The sequence below is a fragment of the Aspergillus ambiguus genome (genome assembly GCF_047715705.1).
Source record: "Aspergillus ambiguus strain CBS 117.58 unplaced genomic scaffold BDV59scaffold_52, whole genome shotgun sequence".
In the NCBI taxonomy this organism is placed as follows: Eukaryota; Fungi; Ascomycota; class Eurotiomycetes; order Eurotiales; family Aspergillaceae; genus Aspergillus; species Aspergillus ambiguus.
This window is the reverse complement of record NW_027395565.1, coordinates 25,866-50,261: the sequence shown is the minus strand read 5'-3', so window position 1 is coordinate 50,261 and position 24,396 is coordinate 25,866. Positions and strand designations below refer to the sequence as shown.

At 52.5% G+C, this 24,396-nt stretch overlaps 9 protein-coding genes across 9 annotated transcripts; 4 read left to right on the top strand and 5 right to left on the bottom strand.

Moving 5' to 3' along the window:
* Window positions 1–447: 447 nt before the first annotated feature.
* On the bottom strand, window positions 448–4,444 carry BDV59DRAFT_196276 (uncharacterized protein; the record flags this gene model as incomplete). The annotated part of the gene is made up of 7 exons (XM_073692693.1): window positions 448–2,686; window positions 3,206–3,682; window positions 3,745–3,827; window positions 3,884–3,969; window positions 4,012–4,049; window positions 4,100–4,137; window positions 4,205–4,444. 7 exons carry the CDS (start codon window positions 4,442–4,444, stop codon window positions 448–450), a joined length of 3,201 nt encoding a protein of 1,066 aa, XP_073543420.1.
* Window positions 4,445–6,100: 1,656 nt separating this feature from the next.
* Window positions 6,101–7,789, top strand: BDV59DRAFT_210992 (phosphatase PAP2 family protein). The gene is made up of 3 exons (XM_073695705.1): window positions 6,101–6,517; window positions 6,567–7,101; window positions 7,158–7,789. Exons 1-3 carry the CDS (start codon window positions 6,122–6,124, stop codon window positions 7,574–7,576), a joined length of 1,350 nt encoding a protein of 449 aa, XP_073543419.1. The 5' UTR covers window positions 6,101–6,121; the 3' UTR covers window positions 7,577–7,789.
* Window positions 7,790–8,851: 1,062 nt separating this feature from the next.
* BDV59DRAFT_196274 (PWWP domain protein) lies at window positions 8,852–10,904 on the top strand (the record flags this gene model as incomplete). The annotated part of the gene is made up of 5 exons (XM_073692692.1): window positions 8,852–8,990; window positions 9,097–9,577; window positions 9,636–10,002; window positions 10,069–10,294; window positions 10,351–10,904. The coding sequence occupies 5 exons, from the start codon at window positions 8,852–8,854 to the stop codon at window positions 10,902–10,904; spliced, it is 1,767 nt and encodes a 588-aa protein (XP_073543418.1).
* Window positions 10,905–11,408: 504 nt separating this feature from the next.
* On the bottom strand, window positions 11,409–13,083 carry ppmA (type 2C protein phosphatase PTC7). The gene has a single exon (XM_073691350.1). It carries the CDS (start codon window positions 12,906–12,908, stop codon window positions 11,637–11,639), a length of 1,272 nt encoding a protein of 423 aa, XP_073543417.1. The 5' UTR covers window positions 12,909–13,083; the 3' UTR covers window positions 11,409–11,636.
* BDV59DRAFT_188102 (putative pre-mRNA splicing factor) lies at window positions 13,069–14,948 on the top strand. The gene is made up of 3 exons (XM_073691349.1): window positions 13,069–13,183; window positions 13,245–13,278; window positions 13,348–14,948. Exons 1-3 carry the CDS (start codon window positions 13,142–13,144, stop codon window positions 14,856–14,858), a joined length of 1,587 nt encoding a protein of 528 aa, XP_073543416.1. The 5' UTR covers window positions 13,069–13,141; the 3' UTR covers window positions 14,859–14,948.
* A 516-nt stretch (window positions 14,949–15,464) lies between these two features.
* BDV59DRAFT_188098 (J-type chaperone JAC1) lies at window positions 15,465–16,572 on the top strand. The gene has a single exon (XM_073691348.1). The coding sequence runs from the start codon at window positions 15,499–15,501 to the stop codon at window positions 16,321–16,323; it is 825 nt and encodes a 274-aa protein (XP_073543415.1). The 5' UTR covers window positions 15,465–15,498; the 3' UTR covers window positions 16,324–16,572.
* A 226-nt stretch (window positions 16,573–16,798) lies between these two features.
* BDV59DRAFT_136010 (tellurite-resistance/dicarboxylate transporter family protein) lies at window positions 16,799–18,466 on the bottom strand. Its single transcript, XM_073687061.1, has one exon. It carries the CDS (start codon window positions 18,255–18,257, stop codon window positions 17,073–17,075), a length of 1,185 nt encoding a protein of 394 aa, XP_073543414.1. The 5' UTR covers window positions 18,258–18,466; the 3' UTR covers window positions 16,799–17,072.
* A 1,912-nt stretch (window positions 18,467–20,378) lies between these two features.
* BDV59DRAFT_188095 (uncharacterized protein) lies at window positions 20,379–21,447 on the bottom strand. The gene has a single exon (XM_073691347.1). The coding sequence runs from the start codon at window positions 20,932–20,934 to the stop codon at window positions 20,470–20,472; it is 465 nt and encodes a 154-aa protein (XP_073543413.1). The 5' UTR covers window positions 20,935–21,447; the 3' UTR covers window positions 20,379–20,469.
* A 222-nt stretch (window positions 21,448–21,669) lies between these two features.
* On the bottom strand, window positions 21,670–24,078 carry BDV59DRAFT_188092 (uncharacterized protein). The gene is made up of 2 exons (XM_073691346.1): window positions 23,654–24,078; window positions 21,670–23,505 (listed from the first exon to the last, which is right to left on the bottom strand). The coding sequence occupies exons 1-2, from the start codon at window positions 23,677–23,679 to the stop codon at window positions 21,879–21,881; spliced, it is 1,653 nt and encodes a 550-aa protein (XP_073543412.1). The 5' UTR covers window positions 23,680–24,078; the 3' UTR covers window positions 21,670–21,878.
* Between the last annotated feature and the right edge of the window lie 318 nt (window positions 24,079–24,396).

The following is a 24,396-nucleotide window of genomic DNA, read 5'->3' as shown; positions in this document are numbered from 1 at the left end:
CTCTACTGCATTGTAGTTCGTAGGTAAGAATCTCGAATAAAAAGAACACAATAGTAAACCACGGGGAAATAGCTTAAATCAATTTCAAGTCTGCCCAATTTTACCTTACCCAATTCCCATCCGTACCCATCCAATCTCGCCTAACAGCCATCCCAGTTCCATACACGCATTAAACCAAGACATACAAGATAAGGCAGACAGAGAGATATATATTAACCCGGAATGCGCCAAAACCCTGTTAAACATAACGGGACATCGATTCCAACGCCGGGAAAATAACCAAACCGAGCATTCCTCCTTCGGCACGGTAAAACAAGACCGATATATAGAAAATAAAAGGCCATACATATCGTAGAAAGTCGTAAGTCGTAACAATGTAGCCCACGACAGTTCACTGCCACCGCGGGAATTGTATAATTGGAGAGATATCAGCTCCATCGAGCGAGTCTATAGAGTGGCGTCCTCCCAGATCCCGAAGACGGGGACATCCTCGGTCAGATAGAGAAGGCCATTGTCCGGAACAATCACGTCGGAGAGCGGCGTATTGCCACGTGGATCGGAAATTCCCTGGCGATCGAGTTGACCGGTCGGGATGGTGCCCCCCGGGGAGCAGCCGACGGGGATTCCGGACGTCGTGAGGGAGGAGATAGCGGTATCGTAGGGGAGAGAGGCAAGACCTTCGGTGCCGCAAAGGGCGTCCCAGATGTCGTGATCGCCTTGGAAAGGGGTCGGAGTCGGCTGTGGGGGTTGAGGGGCTTGAGGGGGTTGAAGAATGTTCTGAGGAGGGGGAGGGCCGGTGAACTTCTCAGGGGAGAGAGGGGAGGGGACAGCGGCCTCGGGGCGGCGGTTCATCTTCATCGTGCTGTTTGTGGCTGGCGATTCGCTGCCAGGTCCGACCTGGCCGAAGAGTTGGTCGACTTGTCTGCTGCGGCGCTCCATCCATTGGCGATTGCGTCGGCGGATGTATTCCGCCACTGCGCCGCGGAGGTACTTGACGATCTGGAAATAGCGGCAGGCGTGCGGGTCGTGGGCTGCAAAGAGCTCCAGAAACTTCTCGGCCTTGTCCATGCCCTCCTCCAGCGGGAGTAGGTTGTCGTAGTCGGCGAAGAAGGCGGCCCCAAGCACGACGGCCGAGTTGAACACGGAGTTCATCAAAAAGGGTAGCCTGCGGGGGAGATTCTTGAACTGAGCCAGCTCATCGATGATATTCAGACCGCGTAACGCGGAGTAGACGCAGGCGTCAGAGAAAAGAGCGATGCGGTTCGACTCGGACAGCCCCGTGGATTCGTTCTTGCTCTTGACATACTGTGCGACTCGGAAAACAAGGAACGGTCGAGTTAGGAGGATGATCGACCAATAATAGGATCCAAAGACGTGCGCCGCAGCAAGTGTACCTTCGAGGGTCTTGGTCCCATTCTGCTCCGTCTGCATCTGGAGGAATGCAGGCACATTCCTGACCCAGGCGCGATGCTGATTAGAAACAGCCTCTGCCACGCTAATAGAAACCACTTGTCTCATGTAAACCTCTGTCAAGATTCTCTCAAAAATACGACACAGCCAAACGACCGTCAATGATAACTGTTCATCTGGCTGCAGTCGTTGTTGATCCTCGGCGGGGAACATGTCCTCCCGTGGATCACAATCAAAGTCCGATGTTGCTGGCGGCCGTCCCAGGGAAGCACTGAGGAAAAGATCCATCATGCGCAGACTCTTCCACACTCGCTCACGAGCCCGTCTCTCACGCGTGCAGAATAGCGCATTCGCTTCTTTTCTGTGGATTCCGACCGCATACGCGGCGCGAAGCGCAATGCCGAGATTCATGAAAGCTCCATTGCGCCGGCACGCCCCCAACATGTACATGGTGATCAAGATATATGATTGGATGGTGAATATACTCGGAGTTTCCGTGAAGGCCGCGAATGCTAGGTGACGCCCACTGAGGAAATATTGTTCGGCTGTAGACTGGTCGGTATCTGTCACCTGCGCCCCAATAGCAAGAACAAGGTAAAAAATCGAGCTGACAGTGTCTTCGTCGCCGGTGGGATTTTCGACCCAGTTAGCGAGGCGTGGATGAAATTCGTTGAGGTCGAATAGGTCCAGTAACGGGGTAGTCGCGAGGAGGAACTGGCGAGCCAACTGCTGAGCCTCGTCGTTCCTCGGAGGCTTGATCAAAGTTCTCATTTGGCCGGCGGAGTTGCTCTGGAAAGCTTCTAGCATGGAATGTCGCGAGTTATCTTCCGTGAATTCACAGCGACCGATGGAAGAAGACACAATCCGCCGCACGCTTTGCAAAAAAGAGAGACTCGCCGAGTCGCCAATATACATGAATTTCCCTTGACCATCACGCAGAAGTCGCGCGACCTTTGGCACCGGGGCCATCCCATCCTTGTCTTCTGCGGCTTCATGTTCCATAGTTGCGCTGTGGTCTTCGAGCGAGTTTAACAGGCGATCCATGGCTGTCTGCCGTTGCGGGGTTGCGACGAGGTGCTCGCTGAGGAGCATAGTGTCTTTGGAGGAGGTACTGCTGGGTTTGAGTAAACGAGCGGGTTTGTCCGAAAAATGGCATTCCGACTCTTTGTTGCGTTGGACGCAGATCGTACATGGTTGTTCGCCATTGCATTTCTGTTTACGCCGCTTACAGCTGTCGCAGGCTCGTCTACATCGCAGACGAGCCCCGGGGGCGGTACTGGCTCGAGGCATAATGGGAGGTCGCAGGAGGCGTGGAGAAGGATCGGAGGGGAAACCACAAATCGACTATGGAGCCAGGATATGGCGGTAAAGGACAAGGTCCCTGAAAAGGAGGGACAAGAGGCTTCTTCTGTATGGCGAGAACGTGGGGTTTCGGGGTTGTCGGTGTGTTGACAGTCGGGGGTGCGATCCAGTCAGAGCCCGAAATGACTATGTGAACGCTAGGCGAGACATCCCTTCGGGACAGAACTGGAGATTGGAGGGGACCGAACGAGTGTGGCACCGGGCGGCGGTTGTAGTGGAAGAGGATGGTTGATGTTGGGACGAGAAGTTCCGTTTTCCTTCCCCGGACACTCTATATCCGCCGCTGATTAATCAGCCTCCTCCTCGACTCATCACATCCGTCTATTCCAATCAACGAGCTCAACAAGGATCATATCTCGATCGTTTGCCACACTAACACACTCTATTCACAGCTACCTATCTCCTGTTTACAGATCCTCATGGCCGGAAAGACACGATCTTTCCCCAGGTGTCTGCTGTTCCCCAGATGCCGTGGCGGAGGCAAGACAACTGCACGATCTGGCTGTGGTCCACAAACAGATTCACATCGATTCCAAACTCCCGAATGTACCAGTTGTATACCTTCGGGTCAGCTGCCTCAAACATGACCCGCTCGGAGGGTAGCTCCTTCATGATCTTAGAGACCACATCCGTCCGCCACGATGTGACATTCTCCGTAATACCCTCCGATTCAATCATCAACCGCTCGACACCAGCATTGAGGAATTTATGGCCCAGGTTCACCAGCTTGCCCGGGTCAGAGGTGCCGATCGCTTCGAGCCCGGAGGCTGGGGTATCTCCTCCGGCACCGAACTGGATTCCCAACTCGGGCTTCGCTTTCAGCTTGTATGAATGAACTTTGTCAACCAGACGAAGCCAATCTTCCTCTGGGAATGACAGGAACCCGGAGGAGAGTTCAATGACATCAAACCTACAAGTGTGTTAGGCCTCGGGATGTAATGTAGAAGCAATGGAGCGATTGGATCGGCGTACCCTAGGTCCTTGCATTTACTAAGGTACTTATCGAAGACGCTGTTGGGATCGGGGTGGGTAAGAAGATGCTCGGCCCAACCTCCCTGCACAAGATAATGAGTTTAAAATCGATCGCCCATATCATACGAAATAGCCTTACCGTCGACACGTATACTCCATACTCGTGGGCGAGATCGGTCAATTCCCGCAGTGGCTTTTCAGGGAAAAGAGAGAAAGACCCTTTACCTGTCAGATCCACCCAGACAGGCGTCACATACTACTACTTACCTCCTGCGAATTTGAGACCATCCACATGGGTACCCATCCTATTGAATGTTACTAAAACTTCCAGCGCAATCACCGTCGTTCAACTTACGTTTCCAACACATCAGCGAGATATCGCTTCCCCATAACCTGCGAAAAGTATCTCTTTGGTCAGCAATCATCGTGATCACCAGCCTGCAAAACGGAACATCCTTACCGAGTAATATGGTCCTCTGATCTCAGTGACCCCCTTACTTCGTGGCTTGGGCGGTCTGGGATTTGATCGAGCAAATCCAAATCCATTTTCCTTGTCCTCAAGCAAGGTTATCTCCTTCTTCGCATTCGGAGTTGTGGACAATCCCCTCGTCAGACCGGCCGACGCTGCAATGGGGGCCTGCCGAGCTGCAAGGCCGATGAAACGGCTCGAAGCTGGGGCAATGCGGGATGCCGGGAGCATATTAACTAGGTGTTTTGAGTATGTCCAAATGAAATTGTGTATTGTTGACCCGTCGATAATGGACAGTTGTTGCTTGATTGATGTAGCCTCAATGGACCGGAGACATATAAATATATGTACATGGATTGCCAGCAAAATGCGCCCTCGGACTCTCCTTCTGCGATGTGGTATGAGCTCTCTTGACGTAGACTTTAGATCACCCGTGGAGCTGGAGCCATAGCCGCGAATAATATAAAGCCGCCATGGAGTTTGGATGGAGTCACTGGTTGGGCTTGCATGACGTCATGTCCGACAACGGAGCATCGGAATTGTAACCATAGAACGGAATTAGTCACTAGAAGTGGATTGTATCTTTGGGGTATTTCTACAGACATGTTAGTAGGAAGAACTGACCATGATGGGCAAGGCTCTTAGAGTACCATGGCGAGGATGCTGGCCGACATGGTGCCTGAATAGTTTGTCGATCATCCTGTCGGTCCGACCGCCTCCAACCGGAGTGCTCATGATGCGCTTACAAATTATGTGCTGACAGTGTTGTGAATATTTAGATGATAATTCTCAAATGGAAATTAATATAAAGTCGGAGAGTCGGAGTCTCGGTGTTGGCAAGCTCCGTGGGCCGTGACATGGATAAAGTGTCAAAACAAGCCCGCTCTTCTGCAGAGTATGGGTCTCGGACTAGTCCATGGGCCTCGACAAAGATTCCTGGAGATTTCAGAACATTAGTTGGTCCCTCCAACCTTTCTGAAGATGAGGGTAGTGTGATCTCGCTTGTAGAGCAGCCGTGAGGGATCAACTTCTCGGCATGTAAATGTCATTCGTATTTGATCGTACGATACTGGACACGATGCAGATGCTGTAGGTGGGTTTGGCCTAAACCAAGAGAGGCGCAGAGAGAGTTGTCATACCTTCGCCCAGGGACTATTTCTGCAATATCACATTGAAGATGCAGAGGGAGTATATCGACCATCTCGATGGAGTATATCCGATGCCAAGCATTAAAGAGTGGAGTGACATGTTCCACTATTACTGTATGGGGTTTAGGGAGACAGCAGGGCTGACTGGAGCATCGCGTGTACAGAGAGCATAACTAGATCATTCGGTCCGATAACTTGGATCATGGACGAATACATGCGAGCTATTGCCGCCACCCACCCCTCTATAGCCTACCGAAGGGATCCCATGACACCGGTATAGACTGTTGTGATGACATCGGTGAACGACACGGGTTCGGATCTTCGGAAACTTCGTCTGTTCGTCCTTGTGCTTTGAATGACTTGAAAGAACAACACAAGGCTCTATATCCAATGCCCGCTGATCATGTTTCCGTTAGGCTCTACGTCATAGACGTCCTGTATGTTCACCCGTATATCGGGATCCCTAGGTACATCATCCATCCCAGGAACCGTAGCTCGGTAATACTTCATGAATAGCCATTGTTTCTCTATATTATTCAAGTCAACACCCGCTGGTCCCGTGCATCCCCGTCATCGCGTGTGGCAACCTGAGGTTTAACCCATATTGCATCAGGCTTTCACCGACGAACGATATCATAGTTCTCGCCACTTCCATGGTTACCCTCTAAGGCATATATTCAGCCCACACCTAGTCGTCTCCACAACACCTTCAATCTTTCCTCGTCAGCTTACTTCCGTTCTTTCATAGCAAAGGTTCGCCATGGGAGCTGGGGTTATCCTAGAGCCCTTGATAGTCATAGTCCTCCTCCTCGGGGGTACCTGGATCAACCGAACAACCGGCTCTTTGGCTGCCCCTCCTTGTCACGAATCCGACTCTGTTCACCCGTACCGTGACTCTTCTCCTGATCCAATAGAATCCGGCCTCCAAACCCCCACTGTGAAAGATAACCTGTTGAGCCGTCGTCCCTTTTCTCCGTCTCTAATCCAGCTCGAACAGGAGCCCAGTAAATGGCGCAAGCGGCAGATTGGGATATTCAGCCGGACCTCCGATGTGACCTCCCCAAACACTCTGGTTTTTCAGAATCGCTTCCTCAGTCGCCTCCTTCAGAAGCTCCCTTTCCTAGTTGAATGTTGGTACTGGGCGTTGGTATACTGGGTACGCTGGTCGGATTGTCTCTTACTACAAGGAGCTGACATACGCGCAGATTTACCAGCTAGGACGAGCATTGACAGCTATCACTCTCCATGAAGGAACCGTTGATGTAGCGAGGAAACATGCCCTACAACTGATTCGAATTGAGAAAGCAGTCGGGATCTTCTGGGAAGCCCCGATTCAACGCTACTTCTTGCGGCACGAAAGACTGATGACCTGGACCAACTGGGCCTATTCTTACATTCACATCCCCGGCACCATAGCTTTCCTCGTGTGGCTTTACTACTACACGACAACACGCAATCGGTTCGACGAGTCGCAACCTGGAAAACCTCGCGGTGTTGTGAGCGGGTCTCCTGCTGGCCCACACCTCTACCAAGCTCGAAGACGAACACTAGCTGTGTGCAATCTCCTCGCGTTTGTGATCTTCACCCTATGGCCATGTATGCCACCTCGTCTTCTGAGCGATAAGGATGTGGATGGTCCGGATGGAGAGCTAGGACGCAGTTATGGTTTTGTAGACACAGTCCACGGAGTGAACGGTGCCGGAAGCGTGTGGACAGAGAACCGTTTCTGTAACCAATATGGTAAGTGGTATTGTCACGCATGTCCGTCGGCGCCGGCTAACATGGTGTCCTTCTAGCTGCCATGCCGTCCTTACATTTCGGATATTCGCTGATGATTGGTTTGACCATCATGACAATTCCGCTGCCACCACATCACCGACGCTCGACCAGCCGAGCCCGCTGGCTCCCATCTATTCTCCAAAAGCGGATTCCACCATGGCGCCGCATGATCTGTCTGATCGTGGGATTCGCCTATCCGTTTGTCATTTTGGCGGCGATTATCGCAACCGCCAACCACTTCATCCTGGATGCGGTAGCTGGGGCTGTGGTGTGTGCTGCTGGATGGTGGTGCAATGGCCTCCTACTGAACTTACTGCCGGTGGAGGACTACTTCCTTTGGGCTGTACGCATACATAAACCCGAACCGACGGCCATGGCGGTTGAAGATGATGGGTGGGTGGACGATGGTACTCCAGAACACAGTGCCCTCCCCTGATGGTAGTTACACCGGTAGATTTGTATCCTGTGTGTTCTGTGATAATGTCGCATGGCATATATCTGTACTTACCTCGTAAGGGAAGGCTCTCCATATTTGATCCAGAATGACAATAATGCGGTTTACTCCCGGGAGAGTGTGCAGTATATATATACTCCAGCGGGCCTAACCAAGATCTACCCACCGATGACAGATAATAAACAAGAAATAGACGGATATTTATACTTAAGTATACAAAAATCACATCGAGTGCCTGCAATCGGCCCTGACAACCTGGTGGTGCTTTCCGCCGTTGATATGGTGTGACCCCGACTGTCGACCTTATTATTAACCACCACCTCCCACTTCATCCTCTCTTCTCCAAAGCCTCCTCGCTCTCTCCCATCACCACCGGCTTTGTCTTCCCCCCGAAACAACGCGCTACTCTCTAGACCCCTGCGATCGCCGGGTAAGTATTGTGCATAGTAGCTCGTCTCGTCCCGGATCACCCTTCTCCGCTGGAGTGATCGGATACCAGGTCTGTCTCCCCCTTTGCGTACGCTGGACAGTCGGTCTAAGTCCTCGCCAGGTAACTTCTTCTCGGACCCATTGCGATCGTCGTGTCCGCTCTTGTTGACCTGTCGTTGTTGTTGTTCAGCCAGCCACTGTGCAATCGATGAAAGGTTGAAGATCGACAGCTGCTCATTGGTGTTGCGCGCGCTCCTCACAGCTCCCATCGGTGCTGCCATCATCGCTCTTCTGCCACCTGTCGCACTTTATTGCAATTGACAGGGCTCCCCGGTTTTATTCCATTGAACCCGGACCGTGCGTGGGCAGCATCTCTTTGTGATCCTCTGAAAGCACGGACGTGCCCCCGTCTCTGTTACCGGTCGCGCCTCTTTCACTCACGTCTGGAGCAAACGTCTACGAGGTCCCCCCTTATCGGAGTGAACTGCTCTCTAAACCACTTCCAAGAGGAAGCCAACAAACTACGTGAGTTGCGACAGAATCTCCCATCCGGGTGGAGAGGACCAGGACCGTTGGCCGTTGCGTCATTTGCGGGTTGGCGTTCCCCCCCAAAAAGTGAATGCACGCGTTGTTCGACCGACTTCCCGCCTTCCGTCGCGACCTTCTTCTCCACCACCTCTTCTTCTCCCACTCCCAACACCAACACCATCCTCCGCTCCTCCCATCCATCCAACCCCTACATTGACCGGACGCTTCTCTAGGCTCCACCATCTTCCTCTGGACGCTTCGCTCGTCTTGTTCTGATTGAGTCTCGCTGTGTATCATAACATGGCTGACACCCCTGCTGCCTCGGCGCCCGCCGAGCCTTCTGTTACTCCTGCTGAACCCAAGCCTGCTGCTGAGGAGTCAGGCCCGGAGCCCCCCAAGGGAAAGGAGGATGCCAATGGCTCCGAGGAGAAGCCGTCAGGTAAGTGCTGCGGATATGAGCATATCCCTTCCGCAACTCTCCCGGCCGGGAGTGTCGTGTTTCGTCCCGAAGGCGCGCGCTAACTCGTGTGACGTGTTTGATCCAGACAACGTGACCAGCACCGAAGAGAAGAAGGAAGACGCCGGCGCTGCGACCGGAAAACCCGACGCGCCCACAGAGTCCACAGACGCGAAGGAGCCCGAGGCTGCGGCCGTCGCCCCTGCGGAAGCAGGAGCTGCACCAGAGCCGGAGGCCAACGGGACCCCCGCGTCGGCGAAGAAGTCCAGCAGCTCCAAGCGCAAGTCGACCGGCGGCGATTCTCGGTCCAAGCTGAGCCGTAAGAAGTCTCAGAGTCGCATCACGCATCTGCACGCGAAACCCGGCGAGTACTACCTCGCGCGCCTCCGCAGTTTCCCTCCATGGCCGTCGATTATCTGCGATGAGGAGATCCTGCCTCAGTCTCTCCTGACTACCCGTCCTGTCTCGGCCGCTCGTCCGGATGGAACCTACCGCGAGGACTACGCGGATGATGGGAAGCGTGCCCATGAGCGCACTTTCCCCGTGATGTTCTTCCAGACCAATGAATTGTGAGTCGTTCGTCGGTTGATCTTTCTCCGCCACCACTCACATTGCTAACTTGGACAGCGCTTGGATTCCTAACACCGACCTGACCCCTATTGACGCCGCTGCTTGCAAGGACGTTTCGCAGAAGAACAAGGGCAAACTGCTCTTGTCTGCTTACGCCGTCGCCGCCGAAGGCCACGACCTGCAGCATTTCAAGGAGCTGCTCGCAGACCATCAGCGTGCGCTGGAGCAGGAGGAAGAAGAACGGGAAGCTCAGGCGGCCGCAAAGGCAGCTGCCAAGGCTGAGAAGGATGCGAAGAAGAACAAGAGAAAGAGCATGGATGTCGCCGACGACGAAGATGTGGACATGGAGGATGCCGATACGGCTAAGAAGTCCAAGAGCTCTAAGAAGCGGAAGAAGGACGCAGAAGCTGAGGGTGACGAGAAGGTGAGCTCCCGGTTGCTGGGATGTTGATTGGTTACGGATATGGTGCTAACCTGCATCCCATTGCAGCCCGCGAAGACTCCTAAGACTGGAACTAAGCTGAAACTCACCACTCCCAAGACTCCTGCTAGCGAGAAGAAAGCTCCTGCCTCGAGCAAGAGCAAGCAGTCCGCCTCCAAGAAGTCCGGCAAGGATGTTACTAGTGACGAAGGCGAAGAGGGCACCCCGGCTGAGCCCAAGGAGCCGGCCAAGGAGGTCAGCCAGGAGGAAGCCAAGGAAAAGAAGCAGAGAGAGAGTAAGTGATGGGCTAACTTGAATACTGGACTTCGAGTTGCTGATCGAATTATGCAGTCCTTTTCGTCCGCCACAAGCTCCAGAAGGGGTTCATTTCCCGCGACAAGCCTCCGAATGAAGAAGAGATGACCACGATGTCCACCTACTTCTCCAAGTTAGAAAAGTACAGCGAACTCGAGGTTTCTATCATCCGCCAGACCAAGATCAACAAGGTGCTTAAGATGATCGTCAAGCTGAGCTCCATCCCTCGCGATGAGGAATTCCAGTTCCGACAGCGTGCCATCAACCTCCTTTCCAAGTGGAAGACCCTCCTCGATGCAGACACCACCGCCGAGGACAAGCCGAAGGCCAACGGCGTGCAGAAGGAGGAGAGTGTTGATACTCCCGCCCCGGCTGAGACCGAAGGCGAGAAAGAGGAGGAACCTAAAGCGGCCGCGCCCGCCGAATCACAGGATGAGAAGATGACTGACGCTGATGCTGCTGAACCTGCGAAGGAGGATGCGGAGAAGACCGCCCCCAAAACCGAAGAACCTGCCGCAGAAGAGAAACCGGCCGAGAAGACTTCTGAGGAGAAGCCAGCGGAAGAGAAGCCAGCGGAAGCGACAGCTTAAGTGCCAATGGACAAGACATTGTGATCTGTTGATTGTGAGATCTTCTTGCTATTACTCCGTCTGTTCCTTTGACATGCGGTCGTTGAGAACCTCTTCTCCCCTTTCTTTACCCTTGGTACCCTTATCAACGAATCCATTCAGCTCTGTTTCTTAATCTCTCATCCGTTCTGGGGTTCTAGCTCATGAAGCCAAGGTCTCTGTTACAGAAAAAAAAGTAGCTTGACTACATCGGTTTATTGCTGGCTAGGAAATCTGGATAGCCAATGTACTGGATTATTAGCCTTGGATTGACAGACTCTGGAGAAAGGGTCCTCTTCATGTCTCGATTGTCTTTAGTTCGTTGGACTGTGTGTGTGTGTTTTCCTATTGAGGTCTGTTCAAATTTATTGAGAATGTTATTTTACCAATTTCCGCGGCTGTTGGTTCTGCGAGAGCTGGATCCAGTACAGTTAAAGTCATTTATCAATGCATTGTGGTTTTGAGATTTGTGCGAGGAACAAGTATTTCAACGTAGTCATGAGTGGTTCATTAGTGATAGTAATGAGGTCTATCTGTCTATCTATTCTATGGTATCTAGGTACATAATGCAGAGCTCTATGGTTCATCTATCCTGTAGTGTCATGCATCCGAGTGCGCCGAAAACAAAGAACATGCCTGAGAAAAGGAAAATCGCTCCAAACAAAGAAGTAATAGTAATAGTGAACAGTGGAAGGTGTCACGAAGGAACCAGTCTCACGAGAAATCGCCATACCCTTCTTTTACGGCGATGAGAACCACCGCAGAAATATCGTCGATCTTGCCGCCACGGAATGGATCCTCTGGGAAGTAGCGCTGCGCTTGCTTTGCGAAGGGTCCGTCCCGGCGAGCGTCCTTGCTCGCATGTTTGGCTTCGCCAACGATGGTCGCGGCGATGAAGGACTGCAGGGTGGTGATTTGATTGGGACCGGCCAAGGGGTTGGGAGTTAAGGGGTTGTTGGAGCTCTCGCGTCTCTGCTGGCCGTGGAAAGGCGACAGACCGCCCTGGGCCGTCAGCCTGGCCAGATTCTTGGTGGGCTTGATGCCCAGATCGATGGTGGTGGTCCAGCCTCCGAAGGCGACCATGCGGTGGTTGATGATTTTGAGGATATCCTGGTTGCTGAGGTTGTCGAAGACGCCGTCACTGGCCATGATGAGGACGTCGCCGTGCTCGAGCTGCAGGTTGGTGATTCCGGCATGGCGGGGCTTGTCGTGGATCATGCGGCGGCCGAAGGTCTCCGTCTTCCTTCGCAGTTCCCTCGGGATGATGCTGAGTTGGTAGGGGGTGTTGAAAGCGTGATGTTGGGGGATGGTGTAGTAGTGCACGGCGCCGCGGCGGAGGAGGATGCATCCGGAATCGCCCAGACTTGCGAGGTCCACGCGGCCGTCTTCTTGCACGATGCCCACTGATGCCGTGCTGCCGCCGGCTGTGACAAATGGGTCTGCGAGCAGTCGGTCATATCCGACTTGCATGAGGTGCTTGGCTCGGAGGTGCTCTGCGGGACCGGCCCAGGATACTGCGCACTGCGCCATGTAGCTGCACAAGCTGTGCGAGAAATCCGCTGGGTCGATGTCCGAGTGGGCCCAGCTGCCCACTCCATCTGCGATGGCGAACGCAACAGCTTCACTGCTGTGTGGGGGTCCGATGCGGCTCACGAAGAAGGCGTCTTCGCCACTGTTCGGTCTTCGTTTGCGGTTGAGGTCGGGGTCGGTAGAGTCGAGGGTCACGCCTATCGCATCACTCACGTAAGACGTGAAATCGTACGTGTTGGTGATCGGATAGAATAAGTCATCATTTTTGGATGACACTGATGCTGCAAGGCGGCAGCGAAAGGCGGAGGATGTAGTAGAGGTGGTCGAGAAGTTAAAAGAACGACGTGGGAAGCGTCGCTTCCCTGAGATAGAGTGAGTGAGTGACGGAATCGAATTTGACCGGCAAAGCGCGTGCCGGAAAATTTGCAGGCCCCCGGAAGGGGCGACGGAGGACATTTTCGAGAAAGCGAGCGAAGCAGGAGTGGGTTGTTGAGGAAAGAAGGATGGAGGAGGGAGGGAAGTGGGATTATATGGTCGAGCGATTTAAGGTTTACCGCCTGGTGATGACGGCAGTATTTCCCTTGACCGCCGTCACTATTACTTTTCCTTCGGAGATCTTCGTCATTCCGCCGCAGAGAGTCCGTCAGATTGGTTTCATCACCTGGATCCCGCAAGACTGTTCGCGCACGATGATGCACCCTTCTAGGCAGGCGTATGTGGAGGAGGCAGAGGTAAGAACTGATGACCCTTCGATTTCTGGTTCGACTGTTCTCACCCAAACCTTCTAACTAGGACACCGAGATGGGCATTGACCTCGCCGATATCCGTAAGTAATCAACCCCCAGTACGATTTATCAGGTAGAAAAGTACGTCAACTGATGGTGTGTTTGCCCAGCTGTCGACCATGACTATGAACTCCCATCAGCGTCGGCGGGCATCCCGTCGGAGAGAGCTTCTGCTCTTCTCTCCCAGTTTGAACGGAAGCGACGAGCCGCTGCCATGGCTGTACCAACAGATGATACCCGGGTGCGCGCACGCCTGCGAGAACTTGGCGAACCGATCACACTATTTGGGGAAGGACCGGCAGACCGACGAGACCGATTGCGAGAGCTCTTGACCGATCTTGCAGAACAACAGGGCGCCGCTGAGGGCGATGTGGACATGCGCGAAGCCACCGCAGAAGCGGAAGAAGATGAAGGCGCCGAGCAACAGGAGGAATTCTATACAGAAGGCATCCCGGATCTTCTGGAGGCACGGAAGGCAATCGCCCGGTTTTCACTACCCCGCGCAAAGGCACGTGTGGAGCGGCTGCGACAAGAGTCGACAATCCCGCTACGCACGCATATCAAACACCGAAAAGCCATCAAGGAAAAGCTCCATGGATTCGATCTGTATGGGTCCCAAATTGCCGGTGACCGTCCGGTCAGCATCTGTCGATTCGCCCCTGATGGTCAAACCATTGCGACGGGCAATTGGGGCGGCGGAATCCGTCTATTGTCAGTGCCAAATCTTGACGAGAAGTCGTCTCTAAATGCGCACACGGATCGCGTCGGCGGTCTTGCGTGGTTCCCGGGAGCTACGCTTCCCACATCCAATGTCTCCGAGTCAACCGTTAACCTCGTCTCGGGAGGTGGTGAGGGGAATGTGTGTTTATGGTCGCTGGACAAGAAAGAACCCCTCGCCACATTATCTGGTCACAGTGGTCGTGTATGCCGCACGGAGTTCCATCCCTCTGGACGATATGTCGCGTCTGCATCATATGATACCACATGGCGGTTATGGGATGTTGAAACATCGGTTGAGTTACTTCTTCAGGAAGGACACTCGCGGGAAGTTTATACTGTGGCATTCAACAACGATGGCTCTCTGATGGCCAGCGGCGGACTCGATAGTATTGGACGGATATGGGATCTCCGAACAGGTCGCACCGTCATGATCTTGGAAGGGCATATCCGGGAAATCTTTGGTCTGGACTGGGGGGTGGATGGTTACCGTGTTCTATCTGGTTCCGGAGATGGGTGGGTAAAATGCTGGGACCTACGCCAGGTCCGAAATATCGGAGGAATTGGCGCGCACAAGAGTGTTGTGTCCGACCTACGATGGTATAAGGGGACCGAGTCTTCTGCCTCCCATCTACCTTCGACGGACCAGAACGGTGGCATGGAGGTGGACGGCGCCACCTCCGCATCGAATGATGCACCGGTTCAGCCACGGAAATCAGGCACCTTCTTTGTTTCCAGTGGGTTTGATAAGAACGTGAATATCTTCAGCGCAGACGACTGGTCACTAGTGAAGTCTCTAAGCGGCCATGCAGGGAATGTCCTGAGTACAGACATCAGTGACGATGCGAAGTGGATCGCTAGTTGTGGGCATGACCGTACAGTGAAGCTTTGGGGAATCGAATGAGCCTCGAGTGAGACTCGAGTGAGCACTGAACCTGAAGTATAGATCGTCACAGAGCAAATAACACGTCGTCCGCTGGAATCCCAGTTAATCATCTATTCTTCAGCCAGAGACGTAGATATGAAGTATATCTGCGTAACCGAGAATCACGGATGAGATATGACTGCGAAAGAACTAACGGACCAATTATGATAAACCTCTGTAACTTTCAGACTAGGTTCTGCAGGCCAAGGATCTTAGAGAATATAATCCTAGGGAACTTGAACTTTGCCAGGCTCAAGTTAATCCGGCAGACGACAAGATGGTCGAATGACGGAAATATTCTGCTAACATACCGATAAGACACGTTCTACCGTCCGGTGTCAAACACTATTAGGCTAAGGCCATATTAATATTAATTTCTTGTTGTTTTATCACCTTTCTGGCCTTACCGTCTGCGGTGGTTAGAAGTCATGCAGGTCATCCATCTATGGACTTCATCGGATGCTCAAGATGGAAACGGGACCTCGGGCAATGACGTAATTTCCCGAAATGCTGACTGAGAACTCCGGCTTACTTAAGCCGATTTTTATCACTCCGATAAAGGAAGGCTAAGAACGCCTTCATTTCCTCAACCCCAAACATTAATACAGATCGTGGCAAGATGGCATCATCAATCCGTCCACAAAGTCTTTTGCGGCGACTTTCTGTGGCTGCATCGTCCCGGTCACCAGTTGCAGCCCGACGCTCGTTCTCAGCAAAAAATCGAAATGCATGCATTCTGTGCCGATTCTCTAATGCCACACCTGCGCGCTCCCTAGCGACATATCATGCCCCAACACAGCAGACACGATTCGCGTCTACCTCGTCTTCCCCAAAAGAGGAAGTTGATGGCATTAGCAGCCCCGTAGCGGGTGCTCCAGATATCACGAACTACTACACTATCTTCCCGAAGACTCTCCCGGGAGGACCTCCTCCAGGCTCCCCGTTCGAGATTTCCGTCGGCGACCTCCGTCGCGAGTTTCTCCAGCTACAGGGACTTACTCACCCGGACAAGTATCCCTCCGGTGCGGCGAAGCAGCGCGCCGAGGCGCTGTCTGCTCGTATCAATGAGGCGTATCGCACATTGTACGATCCGTTGCTGCGGGCCCAATATCTGCTCCGTGAGATGCACGATATCGATGTTACAGCTGAGGATGGTGCATCGAAGCATGCACTTGACCCGGAAACTCTGATGGAAGTTATGGAGGTGCAGGAGACGATCGAGGAGGTCGGTGCGGACCCGGCTGCTGAGAGTACGATTGCCCAGCTAAAGAAGGAGAACGATGGGCGGGTTGCAGATTGCGTTAAGACGCTTGGAGAGGCATTCGATCGCGGCGATATTGAGACGGCCCGGCAGGAGTGTGTGCGTCTGCGGTTTTGGTATAGTGTTGGCGAGGGTTTGAGGGAATGGGAACCAGGTCATACGGAGATTCGGTTGGTCCATTGAGATACCATGTTATAGATAGGGGATTATGCCCTTTTGTGTGTATATATATATCATTTGCGCCTGAACCATCTCCTCTGTTGACATCTTGAAGTGATGCATTCGCATTTTTTGCGATACTGGTTCTTGCATACATCCATTCACAGTGATGGGGCTATAGACATGCTTTTCATGTAGACGGATGTCAGTGAAACAAGGACCGCAGTTAAATATGTTAGATAGTTAAGTCGTTTACAAACAAATGGATCCATACAGCTTCACCAGCTCATCAACGCCATATTCGTCGGTGTCCGCTCATACTTTCTGTTGCCCCACCGTGGAGAACGCTCCTCCGCTCGTTCTCAACATTTACTCAGGTCTTCTCTCTCCAACTTCTCGCACTTCTCTTAACTCGTGTAATATCCAGGTAGCATGGCGTGCCCAGCCATGCGGAGGAGCTCTACAATATTGCTACCAACTTACGATCGAATTATCATTCCCTGTCGTTCTCATACGAAAGCAACACTATTTAGGTAGATACCTCTGTATTACCAGGTCTATCTATATGCCATGTACGAACCAATGAAAGAACCCTGAATCAACACAGGTAACAAGTATCCCAATGACCGTATATCCAAATGCCTGCGTTTATGATGCCCGAACGCCACGCCAATATGATAAACGAAACAAGAAAAAAAGACAAGAGGTTCAGCTATAGCGAACGTAGAAGCAAAGTAAACGCAACCAAAGCCCTTCTTTAGCAAGCGAAAGACTCAGTCCAGGACATCTTCGTCCTTCCCAGGATACATGATATCTTTCCTAATAACAGCCCGTACATGGCTCACAAATACAAATAGGAACATACACACGATGCCGACAGACATGGCGGACCCCACGCCTTGGACACCCGCGCTCTTAACGGCAGTACCCAGGTTGATCGTAGCTAGGGTAAAACCCGTGTTGGGGAAAACCATTGCCCACCAGCTCAGGTGGAAGGACGTGGGCGGGGACCGGATCACGGCAATGGCAGCAATGCAGAAGAACCACAAGCTCAGAGCCCAGAGGAACACCCCCACTGCGATGGCAAGCAGTTGCAGGATGCGGGCGTCTTCGAAAGCGAATTCATCACCGATGAGCTGGAAGTCGCGCGGTAAGCCCTGGGCCATTCCCACTAGAGCCAGTGCCGTGAAGGCCGGGGGTCCAACAGCGATGAACATCCCAGGACGGTGCTCGCGGCAGGGGAGCCCGGACTCCATCAGACGACCGACGAAGTGGGCATACATTATCACGCTGATGGAGAATCCCAGGCCCTGGAAGGTGGTGCCGGCGACAATGATCGGGAGGGCGGCGCGCGGGGGCTGTTGTTCCGCAATGACGGAGGCGATGGTCCCGGACAGCATGATGGGAAAGGCAGGGAGGATCCAACCAGGCATGGCGGTTTGGAGACGGTATTTCGGACCGGAGAAGAGCCACGAGTATTGGATGACGGCGACGAGGAGGGTGCAGGCGCAGTAGATCCAGAAGAGGACCTCGAGCGCGATGACAAAGGAGCGTTCGGCGTCAGTACCGAAGTAGCGGTAGAGACCGGTGATGATGGTGGCGATAGAGAGCCAGAATGTTGGGAAGAAGATGCCCTCGCGTTCATGGCAGAGAGACTCGACTAAGCCTCCGTGGATAATGAAACGACCAGCCATTGTGGAACACACCAATGCAAAGAAGAGCAGGTTCAGCAGGTACACGGCTAAACCGATCTCTTTCAGACCTTTGAATGTGTTTGGCTGGCTCCCAAGGAGTAAGGCCAGACCACCAGCACTCATAGTCAAGGTATACCAGGCCCAGGTGAAATGGCGAAGGCGTTCTCGGATGCTAATGGGAGCAGGCTTTTTCTCGAATTGCTCGCCCAGCATGGCACAGTCCGAGCGGGAGGACCCTGGAGGGATTTGGTTGTTCTCGAACATGGTGGTATGTTGTATATGATGGGATGAAAATGAAGAATGAAGTAAGAAGTATGAATAGGAGTAATGAAAGACGGTACCGTTGTATAGAGACGGTTGTCTGGGCCTGACCTGTTGTTGGAGATGCTATGCACGCCTTATATCCCAAGAGAAATAGATCCCAAGGCTCAGTCTGTAGGCTATAACAAAAGGAAAGAAACTTCTGAAACGAGGGCACGGAAAATATCTGCAGGAAACGGCGCTTGAGGCCTAAAAAGACAATATGCGAATATGCAACCTAATGCAACAGATTAAAAAATATTTTTTTTATAGAAAAGAATGACTGGAATGAACGCTGGCACAATGGTTAATGGGAGAATGTGAATGGAAGAAGAAGAGAAGGAGGGCCCAGTCAAGATCTCTGGCGTATAATTATAGCTAGGCTACAGTACATGGCTGGGCTCGTAGGCCTCACGGTCCATCGTCGGTATCCATCTAAGAACCGATAGTTGAGAACGAACGAAGCAAAAGTAACCACCGCCAAGGGCTTGTCGAAGATAAGTCCCAGCTTGTAAGGGCTTCTGGACTATGGTTGGCTCAGGAAGGACGATGTCCTGGCTATGCCTGACGTTCATTGTACCAGAGTCGGGCTCCAGAGTCCACCAGGGGTCGGAAGGTTTAGGAAACGGCCTAGCCAGATGCACATCAGGGGTTGTGCCGACCTGCATTATTGCGCTGACTGGCACCATGGGGGTGGATGGGAGGATCTGCGGCCGCGACGAGGTCAGAGACTAACTTAGTTCACGATCATCAAGTCAGACTGAGTTCTGCCAAGGATGCCCACGCAGTGTGAATTTATGATAAGTGAGTCTGGGCCAGTGGGTCAGAATGCAGAAAGCAACGTCAACAAGCATGTATGCCTCCCTCGGGATGCGCAATGCTGCAGCGATATTAGCACCCACTGCATGTTGACGGATCCCGCGAGAGAACGAAGAGGCTCTCACGATGTAAGACCTAGGCGCCTATTGATAAGAAATTGATAAGAACAAGAAGGAGCTTACTGGTCTCCATTTGGAATAGAAAGGCATTTTAAATAGATCTTTACCCAAAAATTGAGAACAAGAATTGTTCCACGGAACCAAAGCCGAATCAACAACGGCCACGGACGATCACCGGCGGTTCCATTCCGCCTCGTTACCCCTTTCGGGCCGAATCTTATCAAAGACCAAGCCCGTGAAGAGGAACAGGGGCAGGGGTGGGAGGACGAAAAACCTGGCTGATGTCGCCAAGGGAACGGGTTCCGGGCGTGGACCCGGCGACTTGCGCAAGACTCCGGTCCCGACAGGGTGATCAATTTGCCGATGAGGGTTTCGCTCTAACGTGCCCGGCCATGGTGACGCTGTTTCGTGGATGGATGGCAAGCCAAGAAGGCGATCGTAGCGATCGACAACGCATCATCGACGGGAGCTCCGCCGCCAAGCTTTAGCGGGAGAGGCTGTGATAGTTGAAGTTTGGCCAAGCGGCAGCACGGATGAGGTTATGCCAGGGGTTGAGACGATGGTTTGAATTTCGGGTCGTAGGATTGGAGGCTAGGTATTCAGCTAACTGCTTGGCCCTTGGAATATATCGACCATGGGAGGAGATACAAACAGTAAGAGTGATTAAATGATTGAACCAGCGGAGGAGATGGCACAGGTTTACCCGGATCACGTCAAGTGGAGCGGAGGGACGAGACGAAGGATACAAAGAAGCAGAGATACATTGCATCCATTGCAAGGAGGAGTTGTGACGAGATGAAAGAAAGGAGAATCAGGGCAAGGCTTGGCACGTGCCACTATTGGCGCTAAATCCCACACCAGATTGATCCATGCATCGATCGAGCTCTCCTATTCTGGATTTTAGAAGAAAAAGAATTCAGATGACAATGGATATCTTGTCATCTAAACACCGACGCAATGGCATCTCTTGTGTGGGCTCGTCCCGCGGTGTTGGCATGCTTGGATCGGCAATCCACAATCTATCTATAGGGATCCATGGTGGCGGCTGCGCCTCAAGCACACCCAACTTGTTCTCTAGAGCGTTTACCCGCCCCGGCTGTCGAGATAAAAGAGATGCCTAATCCCTGTTTTTAGAACACTGCCAAAGGGCATCCACCGGGGTGTAGGAGCTATGATGTTGCCGTGCTCAGCCAGTTCGCTCCGCTGACCAGGTCTCAGCTATTCGAGGTGGCAATTCATCAACAACTCCAAGGCATCACTATTGCCGTAGGTAGCATACCATCTAATGTCGGTCCCAGCTCGACATTGATACTCCTTCTCTCCCGCCAAGCCAAACACACCTCTCGCCAAGACTCCCAGAAGATCGCAACTCCACCAAGTGATATCGTCTCCCCTCTTGGGCGTGAAGATGGTCGTGCGATAGTGTTGTTACACCAGAATGTGGGATACGGATAGCCCGTACTGGAGACTAATTCCTCAATTGAATGGGGGCGGGGGTAAAGTTGCGAATTGGCCAAGGCTCCGTGCCTCAATAGTCGTGGAGGGATAAGATTGCATACTGACAAATGTATAGCGGTTCTGCTATGCCTCAATGCATGCGGAGTTATTAAACCCGTATACGCAATGTCTTGGCTGGCGGTATAGGCCGCATCGTAGTATGCATGTGAATGCTCTCCCTGCCGCAGGTGAAGGTTCATAAACATGACCACCTTTTGCGGTGAGCGGCCTAGTAACAGAGCCGATCATTTGCAAGAGAGTGGGATGATTTGATCCTGAGATGAAGTTATAGGGGTCTTCCATTATCTCATGCAAACCCAACCCAACGTGCAGATGTTATCCCGGTATTTCTCCCTAGGGGTCCTCGAAAATCGGGTTATTAGGGTTATTGTGATCCTATGGCTTAACGGAGTTATCCGGATGTGATGGACGCAAGATCAACGTGCCACTACTGTACCTAACCCGAGTGGATCAACTAATGACAGAATCTGGAACCATGTCGAACAAAATCGTCCAACAAAAATGTGTGCCATGTTTGGGATAAAATGGCTCGATCGTCCATCAGGCTTGCACGAAGGCACTGCCGGTGAGGCCCAATAGTAACAACAAAGAGAGAGTAAAGTACGTGCTAATTAATAGATATCAAGTATACTGACCGAATCAAGGAAGTAACCCGAGTCTCTGCATATGTTAGCGTGTAGTATGCAAGAAATATCCTGGTTCGAGGACAGCCAGAACGGCACATCCATACATGCCGGTCAAGCCCGGCGGAGAAGGCTTGCAGAAGGAATATTCTGTTCCAATGGCCATGGCCACATAGGACGGGATAGACTTTTAGCTTCGTGATCGCTCTCCGACGTTCGACAAATGATCGTTCAAGATATGCCCACGTAGCAATATTTAGATGAATGTTGTAACAAAACTGAGTCTGCAGAACTCTGCACAGATCCTTTCATTATATGAGACCCACTCGGGTTCTATTGATCCTTTTCATACTCCAATACCTGCTGCTACATTCTAGGACTGCTTCTCCATCTGCAATCTGGATATACGTGCCAGGCGGAAACAAGGAACTAAAGACAGAAAACAACGACAAGGGAGGCCAATTAAGGACTAAGAGCAAAAGGAAACACTGTTCGAGAAGCCTGTATCACATCATCCGATACACTAAATCAGAAGCCAACTCAGGAGTGGTATCCAGCAAGGCACGCATGCCTCGAGAAGAGGCCTTGACCGGGTATCGCAAGGACGAGAAGTCCCCTTCCATAGGGGGACAGTGCTCCGCCAGGTCCCGCACCTTGCAGGCAGCATAGTGGGTGACCAGTTTCCGTAGCTCGTTGTCGCGCAGCTGAGTGGCAGAAGTGGGCGAGATGGGCTCGAGCCGGGTGGTTTTGGTGTACGTGTAGTGGAGGAGGTCGAGAACCATCTTGGCCTTGGTGGACGTCAAGGTTGCAATCTCGTCATCATCTGCATTGCGCTCTGACCGGAAATCGCCGTCTGGGAAATCTAGATTGACCAGGTCGCGATGGAGTTTCCGCAGACACAACTGCGCCAGGGCAGGGATCAAGTAGCGCGCTGCAAAAACGTACACCTTAGCGTGGAAGACAAGGTATGGGAGACTAGATGGGGTCGACTGCATTGAGAGGACGCTCGGCGGCCTCGTACTGGAGAATTGACGGGGGTCGATGTAGTCCAACGAGACAAACTCATCCCACATGCTGATGCCCGTCTCGTGGGGGAAGGAGAAGTGCTGTTTGGCGAAAGACGTGTCGATGATGGGTCCGCGACTGTCTGCCCGATAATGTTCCACATCCTCACGACTATCACTCTCGTATTCATCTGTTTTATCCGCATCGGGTGTCGCAGTTTCATCGGTAGGCGGAGTCGTAGTCCCTGCGGATTCCTCCCAGCCGTCTACTTTTGCATGAGAACCATCGGTGCCGTCCGCTTCCGTTGCGTTGCCAGTTTGCGATGCCTCATTGGATTGTAGCATCTTTTCTGAGCCGTTCGGTTCCATTGTGGTCTCAACTGGGGCAAGACCTCCGCCATCTTCCAGCTTGCCCGTTGGAGTTGTGGATAGGGGCGTTAAGTCGACGGTGGGATCATCCACTCGACCATCGCTTGTCCCTTTTTTCTTCGATTTTCCGCTCTTTCCTGTCTTTTCTTTGAACGAGTCAATGCCAACAGGAAGGCACCGGGGATCCACCTCCCCGATACATGCCTCAGCGGTCTGACGGTCACTGCGATTATCGGATGAATGAGTATCCTCCCAAGCAGGACGCTGCACCGATGCAGCCGAGTCATCACGAGTACCTTCCACTTTAACTCCATCTCCTACTCCAGAAGTCTTGAAGACATCATCGCTGTACTGAACTTCACCGACAGCCGGAGAACTCCCCCGGTCTCTCTCCAAAGGCCCGGCCGATGTGGGCGGCGACGGCAAGTATGAAGGGTTAGTTGGAGACAGACGACCCTCAGCAGTGAAAGTTCTCCGTAAAGATGGACTATTGACCGACGGCACTGACTCCTTGTCGTCCTGGCGCAAACCCGGGGGTGGGACACTATAATCGCCGGTGTACGCATATTCGCAGAAGGCCACAAAAGTCTCAACGTCTTCGTCTTCAAGAACAGCAATGTGATGCTTCGACTCGCGGGTTTGACCGCTGTTCATGAGATGGTCCAGCGGCTTGGAGACATGGCGGGCCAAGCCGGACTGGACGGTCAGCTTGGTATGACTGGGGCCGACGAGGAAGGTAAATGGCGGTGAGTGGACAATGCTGTATTCCAGAGAGGCATGATTCGAAGCGTCAGTGGCAACACTGTCGTAGTTGGTAAGGGATTGCAGTATTGTCTTCCGAGTTGACACGGTGTGTTCTCAGGATGTTTGATGACAGTGAGCGAAGAAAAAGGAAACCGAGTACTCACCTACTATAATCCCGACTCGTCTCCATGGACGGTACCTATATCGGCGACTAGCTAACCGAGAGGATCTATGCAGAATGAGATATGAGAGAAAAAATGAGGAAGAAAAGAAGGGAGACTGCAGACTGCAGTCATATCCCGAAAAGACGGATAGATACACTCTGCGTTAAACCATGCCTATATAGCGCATCCACACCTCGCACGAGCACAAGCTAATGGGTCACGATGGATAGTCGGGCTACGTGTGCAGCGCTGAGGGGATTTGATGAAGCAGCAAGAGTCGCCGCCAGCTTTTCAATTCCCTTTTTGGGGTGATGATGATGCTGTGTTATCACCTGTCGGCTAGAAAGCCACCAACTACCATCCCCTAGTCGATATTTCGATTCTTTGTTTTCCACTGAGATGGCCGCTTCACAGGGATTCTCCACGACATTCCCACCGGCCAGCTCATCCGAGCCACTGCGGGGGTGCACGAATAAGTCGGTCTGTGTTTAGTGGCTTGATTGTTGCCCGATGGATCCTCTCCGGGCTCCTGGGAACCCAACGTCGAGTGTGTTTTTCTTGAAGAAACGTGTATATGAATTGCAGTCATGCGATCATGTATTCGTCCTATGTCGTCTGTTATCTGCGTGAACCTAGACGGATGCACTGCATCATAGTCGTTGGGTAGTTGTGCCCTAATCTCCCGACTGGGAAATGCAATGCATGTAGGTCGCTACGTACTACGGAGCTGTCATCGATAGTCC